Consider the following 14,788-nt stretch of genomic DNA (forward strand, 5'->3'; position numbering starts at 1 on the left):
CTAATTTTATATTCTTAAAAATCCTCAATAAAAAAAGGAAAAAATTTAATTTATTTTAATTTTAATTTTTTTAATTAGTATCTTGGATAATTGTGATTATGAATGAGAGAAAATATTATTTTTATTTTTGTAATTAATAAAAATATTGTGATCGGTTGTTTTTAAAATTGCAAGTCATATTTGTGTCTACTTAAGAATTTTTCTAAAAGATGATACTGGAATATATTTCCAAGAAAGTGATAATCAGGTTAAAAATTTAATGTAATATTGATAATTTTGAAATGTAAGAGAAAATTAATAATGCATTCATTATCAATATCAAAAGATGATAATGATGTATCCTATTAAATTAGATCGAAAATTTGGAATATAGATATAGGAAAATCCTGTGAAATATGTATCAGAAATTTCTATTGAATGCATTTTCTACTAGAAATTTAAAATTATTCTATATTGGCATAAATACTATACAAAGAAATATGTATGACAAGAATATGAATTATTAAGTGATAGAAGGGGAAGCAATCATGAAATCGCAGAGTAAAAACGTGGGCAATTCCTTCCACTATAAAATAGGAGTACGTCATCAGGAGACGTGGGAAGCTCTAAAATTAGAGCTTTTATTATAATCAATCCAAAAAAGCATGTAGCCATTCTTTCCAAGAAGTCATGATGAACGTGTTTCGCGAGACCATTAATCCGAGTGGTAGACTCTTATTTTTTATCATTACTTATATTCTTTATATTTCAAGATAATCTATTTATTCACCCATCCAATTATCACCCATCATCGATCTATGATTATTTCTGAGTCTTCCAACAACATGCAGCTGCAAGGTAGTGATTTTGGTTTATGCATTTTCACAAACACGTTACGGTCAGTTTATATTTTATTCATTTTCGTGATCTGATTCTCAGATGGTAATGCTAGTAGTGTTGGTAATGTGATGAACAACCTAGCACAAGTTATGGCAGCCTCCATTGTTGGATTGATCGGCGAGAATTCAGTGATGGTAGACCAGCAGAAGATCGTTCCTTACTTACATCAAACGGAGTCAGGCCGTGTTGCAAAGCTTGAGATTTTCTCTCACTATGTTGGTAACTTCTTCTTCTTTACCCTTAATTTCTCTTGCTAGTTACTTACTTTAATTTAATTTTACTTGTTTAGTTTAGTTTAGTTTAGTACATGTTTAGATTGCCGGGTGCTACTATGAGTTTGTTGAAACTTCAAAGTATTGTTAGCTTTTATTAAAATCTACACATCATGATTCTGGAAAACTCACCGCGAATTCCTAAACCCTAAACATAGCAATAGGAATAGGAAATTTTAGAAGAATCAATCTTGACAAGAGAGTAAAAATAAAAAGGTAGTAGGAATAGCAGAATAGGATGAAATTCTAAAAAAAAAAATACTAGTCTTTTTGTCGAATTGTTATTGATACCATGGCTACTTGTACATTTGTCTTTGCAGCTAGGCAAATGGGATTTGTAGATGCCAGTGAAGTTCCAGAGCTGTGCAGATTGGCACAGGACTACTTGAGAAATTCAGAAGGGTGTAAAGAAAGTATATATCAATATTTAGCCAATGGAGAGGACCCTAATGCACTATATGCAAAATTGATTGATGTGTTTGAAAGATGCATCCTAAGTTATTTTGCATTTCATTGGAACCGGGCTTCATTTATCATTAGTCAGGTACATATTCTTTAATAAAAACACCAATTCATTTATTTTTCTCATTGCTTGCTTAGTAATTCATAATGGTTAACAAAATATATTAAAATGCTTAACCAAAGCCTCCAACACTACCCTAAAAGCATTTGGGTATGTATTAAGAATTAAAATACTATATACACTGAGAGTGTACACAAAAATCATCCTTACAATCAATAATTACTTAGGAAAGAATTATATAGTTCGGGAAATATATTAACTATTAAGTTGATACATGCTTTTGTTTATTTGACATAGATAAATGTATGTTAATATATTTATGTTTTAATTGTCTTAATCATAGGTATTAAGTACTCAGTCTCAACCGAAAATAAATCTCAAAAATATTCTTTTGGAAGCCACAAGGTAAATTGATATCTAATTTTGAGTTTAATTTTGATGCAATGTTTTTTTTTAATAACAAAGTGAGCCTAAGACCGAATTTTAATGTAATGTTAGTTTAAATATTTTTACACCGTAAATCAATTATAGTATACCATATCCATGATTTTGTAAGTAATTATAATCCAAGCCAAACAAAGTTTATGGTCTATTGATTATTAGACTAATAGTGTAAATATCTTTTACACCGGCGTACTAATTAATAATCCACTCACATTTTGCTTTAAAATAACCTTTTGAATATATAGAGTAATTTAAATGTCTTTTTTTTCTTTTAAAAAATTTCTAATCAGTACATGGAAATACCACACCATTATATAATATAAGATTCAAAATGCTATTATATACTACTATTATTCACTTATCTAGGATGGCATAAGAAATAGGCATATTATTATTATGTAAATTGAGATATTAATGATTAAGACTGAATAAGTTATAGAGTAATTAAATATGGTGCTATGCTATGTTTATAGGGAACATAGGTTTGAGAGAATAACAAAGAAACTAAAGGTGGCAAGAGTGTTCTCTACATTGGTTGAAGAGATTAAAGCAATAAAGGGCAACTCTCAAAGTAGTGATGTCAAGGTCTCCATTGTCCACAGTGAGAGGAGTCCAGTGTTGCTGCTTATGGGTGGAGGCATGGGATCTGGAAAAAGCACTGTTCTTAAAGACATTCTTAGAGAGTAACTATCACCTTAACTCTACTTCTTCCATATAATATATCATTGTTCAATTCCAATTGTTGCAAATGATATGAACCATGTGTATCCAAAATAAGAAAAAAAAGTTGATCTTATGACGTATGTTAAACTTTGGCACCTTTCACCTCTTTTCCTTGTTTTGCCCCTAATTAAATGGTTTTGGCAGATCATTTTGGTCAGAAGCTGCTTCAAATGTCGTGGTCGTTGAAGCAGATTCTTTTAAGGAGAGTGATGTGATATATAGAGCTCTTAACTCTAAGGGTCGCCATGATGAAATGCTTCAAAGTGCTGAACTGGTATGCTTCTATTGTCATTTTGTGAAACTTTCATGTTACTATTTTCAGTGTATTCCCTAATTAGCTTGTCATCAAAATCTAAACAGGTGCATCAGTCTTCCACTGATGCTGCATCTTCTCTGCTAGTGACAGCTTTAAATAAGGGGCGAGATGTGATCATGGATGGTACCTTAGCATGGGAACCTTTCCTAGAGCAAACTATTGCTATGGCAAGAAATGTTCACAACAATACGTATCGAATGGGGTCAGGATATAAAGAAGCTAAAGATGGGACAATCACTGAAAATTACTGGGAGCAAGTAAATGTGCCAGTAGAAGAACACCAACCAGAGGATAATTATAGAGCGGAACAGCACACTCGTAAGCCTTACAAAATTGTTCTAGTTGGTGTGGTTTGTGATGCCTATCTTGCTGTCGTTAGAGGCATTAGGTAATAATTGTCTGCGAATTCAGTTAACTTGCTAAATTGTAAATGGATTTTGTAGATACGATGATAATTAACATTTTTCATTGAACTTCGGACAGGAGAGCTATTGTGACAAAGAGGGCAGTGAGGGTAAAATCACAATTGGAATCTCACAAAAAATTTGCTAATGCCTTTCCAAGATATTGCAAACTTGTTGACAGTGCTACGCTCTATTGCACAAATGTTGTTGGTGGTCCACCAAAGGTAACAAACAATTTTGCATTGTATTTTTGATGAAGTGGTGGATTTTACACTTTATTAGCATTAACATGACAAAAGGGTAAACTTAGTTGTACTGCATATTACAGATAATAGAGTGGAAGAATGATTCTAACAACATGCGAGCGGATCCTGAAGTTCTCAAATTGTTGAATACGATAAGCAATGTGAATACTGAAGCAGTTTCCATCTACGAATTATATAATGAATACAACTATACTGTCAGATCCGGTTCAGTTTGGAATGACATTGTTCTTTCTCCTTCAAGGTCAAATGATAAGAAAGAATTAAGGGAATCCATTCAGAAAATAGAAAAATCCATTAGAAAATAATAACTACTTCCTTCGTCCCTTTATATACTATACGTCATGAGAAAAGTGGTTAAGGTCTTTATAAAAAGGGGTGGAGGGAATAGTTGTTTTCTTATGGACTTTTCACAAGAAGAATTGTTGGTGTAATTGATGTACATATTTTGTATCTAACTTTACTAAACTGCCTGTTGTATATAAATGTATTCAATATTTTTTGTAAAAAAAGATCAATGAGAAAAAGAAATATATATTAACATTGACAATGTAATTTTACACGGTTAACAAATGAGAAACATGTATCTTGCCAAATATTACTTTTATTTTTAAAATGTTGAGTTGAAATGATTGAATATTAAAGTTCTATTGGATCTGATGGTGTACTGCCATAATTTCATTGACTTTTTATTTGATGAATAGTTCATTGATCAACATATATATCTAAAATAATCTCTATAATAAATTCTTTTAAAATTAAAATTTAATGGAAAAATGAAGTCTTCTCTTCAATCAATTCAATTAAAAAATTGTTTATTATAAATGTGACACATAATTAAAACAAAACCTAAAGCTTAACTTGGTTTGTCTAGCTCTTTGGTTGTCCTTTATCTATAATTCGAGAAATATAGTTGTCACCTCTATTAATGAATATGACACGCATGTTTTGTGCGGAAATGTCTAGATATTCACAAGTAAGATTTTTTTGTACTGCATTTGTAAAATACTGTATGATTTAATGTAACATTTTTTTTATTAAAAGAGTATCCGATAAGATTTTAAAATTCTGATAGTACGTATTTTTAGGTGTTATGGAGAACTCAATGCTACATAGTTCTATTTAAAAAGAATTGTTGGGTTGATTGTTTTTAAGGAGTGGTACTTTAGACATATCGAATGACTAAACATTTACTTGATGTTCATTCTTGGAGACGAAAGTCTTTGTTTGTTTCAAGTCGATATGGATAAAGAATATTCGTTTTTGAAAATATTTTCGAAATTGCACAAAGATGAAAAACAAGTTTGATTGGTTAAGTTGTTTTTATCATGAAGATTTGATCTTTGTTAAAGGAGGGTAAACATTTGAGTAGATGTGTGCATCAAGGGCGCGTTTATTCGGGGTTTGCAAGGAAAGCTTTCATTATCCATTTATTTCAAGTTTGTTTAACATGTTTTTTATGTGAAAAACTAATAATCATTTTGAATCTGATGTGCTCCGAATGCTCGACCATTAAGGGATCTAAAGATATGTACATCTCTTGGTCCTTTGTCTTTCAACTTTTCTTACAAAAATGATTTTGCACCAACGACTTGACGTTGGATCAAGCGTTGCAAGTTGATTTGTTTGAATTAATCGGAAGAGATACTTGACGTTGCACTCAATTTGAAATTGATTTGGAAAAAGGGCTCGACATTGAATTGAGCGTTATTTTGGTTATTTTCTAAAAGTGGATGATTTTATTCTTGAGTTAACAACTAACTAATTCAATAAGAAAAACGGTAAATTATTACACATTAGAGGAATGGGGTCCAATTTTGTCAAAATGGGGATACAATACAACAATTAATAATACATGTTCAATAAACAACTCTAAATAGACAATGATCTCAGTATAAGGAGACCTAAGAGAAAGTCAAGGGACCAAAAATAAATCGGAGTTTTAAACGTATGTTAAACAATTGTAAAGTAATTCATATATGAATCATCCTATCTGAGGCCGGTCAATAAACTATATGCGTTTAAGCAGTTTCTGAAGTTAAATTGAATTTTTAACTCCGAAACTATAACGTGTATGAAAATCCAACAATTCGATGATTTAAACAACATATTTTTTTAAAAGGTAAAATAAAACAACAAGTAAACTAATGGATTTAGCACTATGTTAAGCAAACACAAAATAATTCATGTAGGAATCACCCTATATAAGGTCGGTCAATAAACTTTATGCATTTAAACAGTTTCAGAAGTTAATTTGAAATTTTAACTCCAAAATTACAACGCATCTAAAAATCCAACAACCCGATGATTTAAACGATACTTTTTAAAGGTAAAATAAAACGACAATCAAACTAATGAATTTAACACTAAGTTAAACTAACTTAAAGTGGATTCATATATAAATCATTCTATAAAAAATTGAACAACCGAATCTATATATCCAAAAAAAATTCAAAAGATAAATTAAATTTAAACTTCAAAAATCGTGATACAATAAAAATAAAATAAAACTCAAACAACACCAACACAAACGTAAATATATAAATATATAATATATATATATATATATATATATATATATATATATATATATATATATATATATATATATATATATATATATATATATATATATATATATATATATATATATATATATATATATATATATATATATATATATATATATATATATATATATATATATATATATATATATATATATATATATATACACACGTAGAAAAAATAACAAGTGAATAACACTAACTACGTCACAACAAAAACTTAAAATGAAAACAATTAAAGCTAAAGAAAAAGAAACATAAAATAAATAAACCTTAAAAGGAATAGTAAATAAAAAAAACATAATGAAGTAATATGTATATATATAAAAGAAGCTTGAAAAAGAAAAGAAAAAATAAGAGGTTACGTTTGGTGCCGTTGTTGGTAACGTGAAGATACTGTTAAAGGTGATAAGTTATGTTAAGGTGTGATGAAGAAAGAATCAGAAGGTGGTTTCAATTTCTTTTGTTTTTTTTTTTGAAGGTAAAGTTAGTGTTTAGTAAAAATAAAATTGAAAGAGATAGCCATGAGGCCATATTTGGATGAAGCTCCTTTTTCTTCGCTTTCTAATTTTTGGTTTGCTTTTTATTGAGAGAGAAATTAAGAAAGAAAAAGTGGTATGAAAAATTGAGGAAGTATGTGTGGAAAAGAAAAAATGTTTGTGAATCCATTTTTAACATATCCTCAACATTTCTCTTGCTTCAAAAAGTGAGAGAGGAGTACAAAGGGACCCCGCGGATTCTGAATGTGTGGATTCCACTCTCTCTTTCACACAACTTTATGACATGAATATGAATTAGGGTTATTTAATTTGAGAAATCACAAAGAGTCTCTTTGTATTTTGAGAGATAAAAATGAATCTTAAATAAATTAAAATAAAAAAATTTAAATAATCGAAATATAAACAAAGATAAAATAAGAACATCTTGACAAAAATACAAAAACAAAAGAATTTAAAATGAATAAAAATCAGACGCAAAAATGTTCGAAAAATTAAAATGAATGCATCAAAATGATCAGTCCAAAATAAATCTCTGAAAAACAGATATATTTTAATCAAATTTTACAGTAAAAAATGATCGGTTAAAAAGGTTCAAGCTGGTCAAAATGCGACCGAAATGGAATAAAATAAATAAATAAAACGAGCACACTAGGTTAAACTATGTAAATCGTAGGTTAATAAAAAGGACGTTTACAAGCTCAACTTTGAATTTTTTGTCCACTAATTTTATGTACATTTGAGAATCGATTCAATCGTTTTGTTTGTATAACCAAAAATTTATTCTAGTCAATATTTTAAGCATTACTTTGAAAGAGATGTGTGCTATGATATGCGAACAGTGCAAATGTTTGGTGAATGCATTGATTTAGTGATCGATGGAAAAAATTGGAGTATGACAGTTGTCCTTATTTAAACATCTTTAACATGAGGATATGAAGAACTCTTGTCTTCAAATCATCATAGTGAAAGATAGTTTAAATACCAAACAACCCCCAAATTTTATCCTTGTATGCAATAGAATGATATACTTACGGTTATGAGTGAAATGCATTGAGGTTAAGAAATACTCATGATTTCTTGATCATTAGATGAGTATGATGGATGCATGTACTAGGATGATGAAATAATCTTGACTTTTTAATCAACAGATGAATGAATGAATGCGTCGTGATATGTAAATATAATGGGATTAAGAAATACTCTTGATTTCTTAATTGTCAAATGCTATGAAAATTTACTAGGGATATGATAGGTAGTTATCAACTCGAGAGTTAATGCTTCTTCAACAATTGGCAGATCTCTCTAGGGATTAGAATGTCATACTCAGCTGCTCTTGATTGGCAGTAGACTCCTCTGGGGATTGAAATATTCAACTACTCATGTTACTTGTTGTCGGTAAGATGATCAACAGGGTCGTCTTCGCCTAAAGAATTTGGTTAGGAAATTTTCTTTCTCGAGTTTGCTGCTCGAATCTAACAAAGAGAGATATCCTCCTTTCATTAAAATTGAAAACCTTAATCTAACACAAATAGATCTTCGTATTATTGATATTTAAAATGCTTAGACCTAACACAAAGAGATCCTCGCACTATTGGGAATGATGTTTTGATATAACACAAAGAGATTGTGGCACTGGTGAAATGGATACTTGGATCTAACACAAAGAGATCCTCGTACGCTGGAGGTAGAATGTTCTGATCTAACACGAAGAGATCTTCATACTGCGGATGATTAATGTTCAGATCTAACACGAAGAGATCTAAACAACCTTGAAAGACTTCATATTCCGATCTAACACAAAGAGATCGTTATCCTATCGAGAATATGATGCTCGAATCTGACACAAAAAGATCCTCGCTTGGTAGAAAAATAATGCTTATATCTAACACAAAGAGATCATCACTTATTAAAAATTGTGCTCAGACCTGACACAAAGAGATTTAAACGACCCTGAAAATTTTGGAAGCTCCGACCTAACACAAAGAGATCGTCATTGAATAAACTCTGATCTAACACTAAGAGATTATCATTGATGAGAAAAAACTATGATCTAACACAAAGAAATCACAGTTATATAGAAAATGATGCTCAAATCTAACAAAAAGAGACCTTCATATGATGAGAATGATAATGTTTTGATTTATCACACAAATACCTTTACACTATTGAAAATAATGCGTCGATCTAACACAAAGAGATATTTGCTGAAGAAACTCTGGTCTAACACAAAGAGATAATCGCCCTTGTTGAAAAGAAAATTATGATCTAACACAAAGAGATCGTCGCTCTCCTGAAAGTTGATGTTCAGATCTAACACAAAGAGATCTTTGCTTTTTGAATGTTCTGATATAACACAAATAGATTTTCACCTTGCTAAAATGGATGCTCATATCCAAAACAAAGGGGTCTAAACAACCTTCTTGAAATTTTAATGCTCAAATCTAACACAAAGATATGTTTATACTGTTGAAAATGATACTAAGATCTAACACAAAGAGACCTTGGCACTGCTGAAAAGAAACTTTGATCTAACGCAAAGAGAACATCGCCCTTAAAATGTTGCTCTGATTTAACACACAAAGATCGTAGCACCGTTGCAATTTTGATGCTCAGATCTATCACAAAGAGATCTTGCATCGTCAAAAGAAACTCTTATTTATCACAAAGAGATCGTCGTATTTGAATAAAGATGTTTGGATATAACACAAAGAGATCTTCACATGCTAGGGATGGATGCTCGGATCTAACACAAAGAGGTTCTCGCATTGCTGAAAATGATGCTAAAATCTATCACTAATAGATCTTGGCACTGTTGAAAGTGAAGCTTTGATCTAACATAAAGAGATCCTCGTCCTAAAAATGATCTACCACAAAGAGATCATTGTACCGCTTAGAAGAGACTTCGATCTAACACAAAGAGATTGTCGATCTATTGATAAGAAACATTGATCTAACAAATAGAGATCTTCGTTCTTGTTGAAAGTTGCTTGGATCAAACACAAAGAGGTCGTCGCACTACTGGTAAGAAGCTCTGACCTAACACAAAGAGATCATTTCCTTTGAACCAAGATGCTTGGATCTAACACAAAGAGATCTTCGCTTCTGATAAGTTGAAAGTTCGGATCTAACACACAAAGATCTTCATACTACGGAAAATGATGCTAAAATCTAACACAAATAAATCTTAGTATTGTTGGGTATGATGTTCTGATCTAACACAAAGAGATCTTCACATGCTGAAAAAATATGTTAAGATCTAAAAGAGATCTTCACATTGCTGAGGTTTGAATGTTCCGATCTAACACAAAGAGATTTTCACATGCTGAAAAGGGACTTTGATCTAACACAAAAAGATCTTCGCCCCGGTTGAAAGCCGATGTTCCCATCTAACACAAAGAGATATTCCCATGTTGAAAGAGTTGAATGTTTCGGTCCAACACAAAGAGATTGTTACATTGCTAAAAATGAAAACTCAGATCTAACACAAAGAGATCTTCGTACTATTGATGTTGAATTATGTTGATTGTCGTCTTCCCGAAGGTTGCTTCTTAGATCAAACATAAAGATTCTCTAGGGAATAAGAAGATCTTAGGGATTTGATGGGGAATGAAAGGTTAATAATAACCAAAAGGTTTAGAACTTACTTTCAAACATCTGGCTGAATGGTCCAATCCAATGCTTCTTCGGAGAGTAAATCAATAAGGAACAATGACTCTTTCAGGAATTGACTGAAGTAGTCTGTAGAGGAATACAAAAGAATCTATGGGGAATAAACACACAGGAAACTTGTTGGAGATATACTTAAGATCCTTTAGTGCAACTTATCTGTTGGGGAACTCTTGTCCATTATACTCACTAAGGGGAGATTACTAACTTGAGTTATCCTTGATAAGGAGATGTCTATTTTAGATAAATACTTCAGAGAGGCTTGTTGAGGGTAATCACGTTGGCCTAATAATGAGGCTAGATTTGAGGCCTTAGAATCATGTTAGACTTGGGGCAAAAGGTTGAAATTAAAGGCGACTCAGAATTGGTTGTGAAGCAATTAATAAGAGAATACAAATGCATCTAAGAGAATCTATTGATGTACTTTTTTGCATCTAACTCATTGTTAAAAATATTTGATTTGGTTGGCATAAAAAATGTGCCTTGACTGGAAAATCAAGAGCCTAATGACTTGGCACAAATAGCTTCAGGTTATAGAGTCTCCGAGAAAAAGTTGGAAGAATTAATAGAAGTCAAATAAAAATTAATTTCGGCTAGTATTCTCCTCTTAGAATTGTCAAAGTCAAAACTGGTGGGGGTAGAAAGGTTAAAAGACTTGCAAAATTATAAATTTTTTGCCATTGGCAATCTGTCAAATTTATCATTTTTAAAAGCGCCGCATGTCATTTTGAGAAGGTTAATGTGAGAAAATTCTTTACTTTGAATAAATTTTGAATGATAGCAAATTGTGTGATCATCATCCAAATGTTGGTTGTGCATTACCTTACATGATACATTTGTGTTTTTATTGTGTTTTTATTCCATTCTATTGTTGCGTGACTGTACATAAAGACCTACATTGATACATCTCTTAAAAGAACTCATAAAATCCATTTTGTGTCAGTATGCATCAACATATAATCCTATGCATCGATCCATACAGTATGTTGTAAATCACAAAATTCTTTTGTTCAGTATGCATCGATGCATACGAGTCATGTATCGATACATGGACAGGAAAAATGCTCTATGGATCGATCCATACGAGCCTTGCATCGATCCATGATTAGTTGAAATGTCCTATGTATCAATGCATGCGAATTATGCATCGATCCATGTTAGTGGAAATGTCATATGCATCAATACATACGAATTATGCATCGATCCATGCTCACTTAAATTCACCAAAAACTCATTTATCTTACAGTATGCATCGATGCATACCCTCATGTATCAATGCATAAGTCTGTTTTATTTTCTAACAGCTTCTGTTTTTGCATATATAAGAAATGTTGTGACAGCAGGGGCAGATACGAATTTTGTGAAGAAAAACAGTTGAACACAAGATCAAAAGAGTGTAGCAACAATTGTTTTTGGAGCAATCAAAAACCTAAAAGAGACTTCATCTTCTTCATCTTCTCAATCACTTTTCTTCAAGAACATCAACACATAATCATTCTTGTTCTTTGGATTAAAGGATCAACGAGATAACGTTCAGTGGTGCGATCAAGGATCTAGCTGAGGTTTTCAGTGGAACGATCGAGGATCTAGCTGAGTTGAAGATTGAAGGGGGTTTCGAGGAAAAACCTACTGGTTTGTCCTTCAAGAACTGGAGTATTCTTGCGGGTTTGTAAGTCACGTTTGCAGAACAGATTCAGCCGCAGCGTTGCGTTTGGAGATCGGGGGATTTCGCAAACAGGTCGTGGAACCGGTGAATTGTTTGCAATTTTGTGCAGGAAATTCTTGATCGTGCTCAGATCAAGTGGAGGTTTCATACAAGAAGAAGTTCTTGGAATTTAGAATTCTGTCTTTGTATCGTAACCTTGTATCTATGAATTCGGCATAATTGATAATCAAAGTTCTCAATTTCATTTGAAATTGAGAGGGAGACGTACCCACACGCGAGGACGACGTGGGGAACTTCCTTACCAAATCTTTGCGTATCGTATTCTTTCCTTACTTTTCTTTATGTTTTTCATCAGTTTTGCAATATCGGTTTGTGTGTTGTGGCTGAACTCTTTGCGATACAATAGTGGCAAGAAAACTGTCAAACTAAAGTCCACCATTGTTCATCATCAAGCACATACACACCAACTGTTTGACAAAATTTTTAGCCAGGTTTTATTCATTGGAAATAGACTTTAATGATAAGTGGATTCAATTAGCTAAGATTCTGGTGTTAATAATTTCTGTCATTCTTATCCAAATCCAGCATTAAACTCGCGTGTCCGGTTTTCTAGTAGCGGTTCAGAATAGACGGAAGTCGATTCGGGACTGAAATTTTCCGCCAAAGTTTAAAAACTCTGATAAAATTTTAAATCCGTTCAATTTTAGAAAGGTGATCTATTCACCCCCCCTCTCGATCACTAGCCACACCGTCTAACAAGTGGTATCAGAGCCTGGTTCGCTGGTGCTCTGTGGCTGCCTGTAACAGTATGGATTCTGAACCAAAGGGGGCGTATAATAGAGCGCCTATTTTCAACGGTGAAAATTATGGCTACTGGAAAGACTACATGCGAGTTCATATAAATTCTGTGGATAGGCTAGTATGGGCTGCCATCGAAAATGGTCATTTTCAAATTACTATGACAAATGCGGCTGGCGCCATAGTTCCTAAACCAGAAGATGATTGGAATAAGAAAGATGAGAAAAAGTGGTCGTGTGATTGGAGAGCTCGAAACATGCTAATTTCAGCACTTGGTGTTGATGAGTATTATCGGGTATCCCATTGCACGACAGCTAAAGAAATGTGGGATGCTTTAGAAGTTGCCCATGAGGGTACTACTGAAGTAAAACAGTCCCGCATTAACACACTCAATCAAGAGTTTGAGCTCTTTCGCATGAAACAAGGAGAATCTATCTCCGACATGCAAAAGAGATTCACTCATCTCACTAATAGGTTGAATGCTCTTGGAAAACCTGTTTCCAATAAAATTGCTACTAATAAAATTCTGAGGTGTCTTAGCAGGGAGTGGCAACCTAAAGTAACAACAATTAAGGAAGCCAACGATCTAACGAGACTTACAATCACAACTCTGTTTGGAAAGCTGGAAGAACATCAGCAAGCATTAGAAAGTCTTGAAAAGTTTGAGAACAAGAGTAAGAAAGAAAAGGAGAAGAAAAGAGACAAAGAGGGAGAGAAGAAGCCAATAGCTCTTGTGGCCTCTAGCTCTAAGTCCTCACGAAAAGAGCAAAGCGACAATGATTCAAGTAGTGACAAAGATTCGGATGATGGGGAAATGGGACTGTTTGTAAGGAGATATAATAGATTCATTTGAAAGAATGGAGTCAAGCATTCCGACAAAAACCTCATGAAGTTTCGAAGACAATCTACAAATTCGAAACAGGAAGAGAACAAGAAGAGTAGAGGAAGGGGATCTTGTTTTAGTTGTGGTAAATCTGGACATTATAAAACGGACTGCCCTATGAAGTATAAGGATCAAAGAAAAGCTTCACCAAAAGGATACAGCAAACAAAGAAGAGCGTACATTGCATGGGAAAGTGATAGTGATTCATCAAGTACACAAAGCTCAAGTGATGGTGATGAAGCCGCAAATCTGTGTCTTATGGCTCACACAAAAAATCTGTCCTACCACAAGAAGAAAATCAATGACAAAAAGGTAAAACAAGCCTATTATAATAATTTCTCTTCTATGTCTTTTTCCGAATTGAAAATAGCTTTTGAAAAACTGCATAACGAAGACGTAGATGCTTTTAAAAGACTATCTTCCGATAAACCGATTTTTTCATTTTTGGAAGGTAAAGTATACAAAGTTGAAACAGATTTAGAAATGTTAAAAGCTAGTATTGCAGAAAATTCAAAAGTTATTGACATTGACGGATGTAGTAAAGTTAGGTACTGTGAAGCTTGTCACATTTGGCAAAAAGAGGTAAACACTCTCAAGGTCAAATTGGAAAAAGCCTTACAACCTAAAGTTACTTATGCCGTTGACTCTAGGTTGTTTAAGAAGTCATTAAATCTACCATATGCAAAATACTCTTTTATTCTAAAGGATTTAATGAACAAGAAACAACAAACACATCATCATGGTTTATGTCATTATTGTTGTCATGCTGGCCATACCATTGAGAAATGCAAGTTTAGGAGATTTCTTGTTCCTAAAGGTATTTATCAATGGAAGCCAAAAGGCAACCATGTTAGCACTTACCCACTTGGAGCCAATGAAAATTG

At 32.5% G+C, this 14,788-nt stretch overlaps 1 protein-coding gene across 2 annotated transcripts; it reads left to right on the forward strand.

Annotated features, from left to right (window-relative positions):
• The first annotated feature begins 534 nt into the window (after positions 1-534).
• On the forward strand, positions 535-4,379 carry LOC127097070 (calmodulin calcium-dependent NAD kinase). Of its 2 annotated transcripts, none has more exons than XM_051035582.1 (9): positions 535-837; positions 919-1,098; positions 1,472-1,695; positions 2,018-2,079; positions 2,592-2,801; positions 2,986-3,115; positions 3,202-3,545; positions 3,641-3,785; positions 3,890-4,379. In XM_051035582.1, exons 1-9 carry the CDS (start codon positions 798-800, stop codon positions 4,130-4,132), a joined length of 1,578 nt encoding a protein of 525 aa, XP_050891539.1. In that variant the 5' UTR covers positions 535-797; the 3' UTR covers positions 4,133-4,379. The 2 variants fall into 2 exon arrangements, with proteins under 2 accessions (XP_050891539.1, XP_050891540.1); XM_051035583.1 differs by having other exon boundaries at positions 935-1,098.
• The last annotated feature ends 10,409 nt before the right edge of the window (positions 4,380-14,788 follow it).

The sequence above is a fragment of the Lathyrus oleraceus genome, chromosome 6, assembly GCF_024323335.1.
Source record: "Lathyrus oleraceus cultivar Zhongwan6 chromosome 6, CAAS_Psat_ZW6_1.0, whole genome shotgun sequence".
Classification (NCBI taxonomy): domain Eukaryota; kingdom Viridiplantae; phylum Streptophyta; class Magnoliopsida; order Fabales; family Fabaceae; genus Lathyrus; species Lathyrus oleraceus.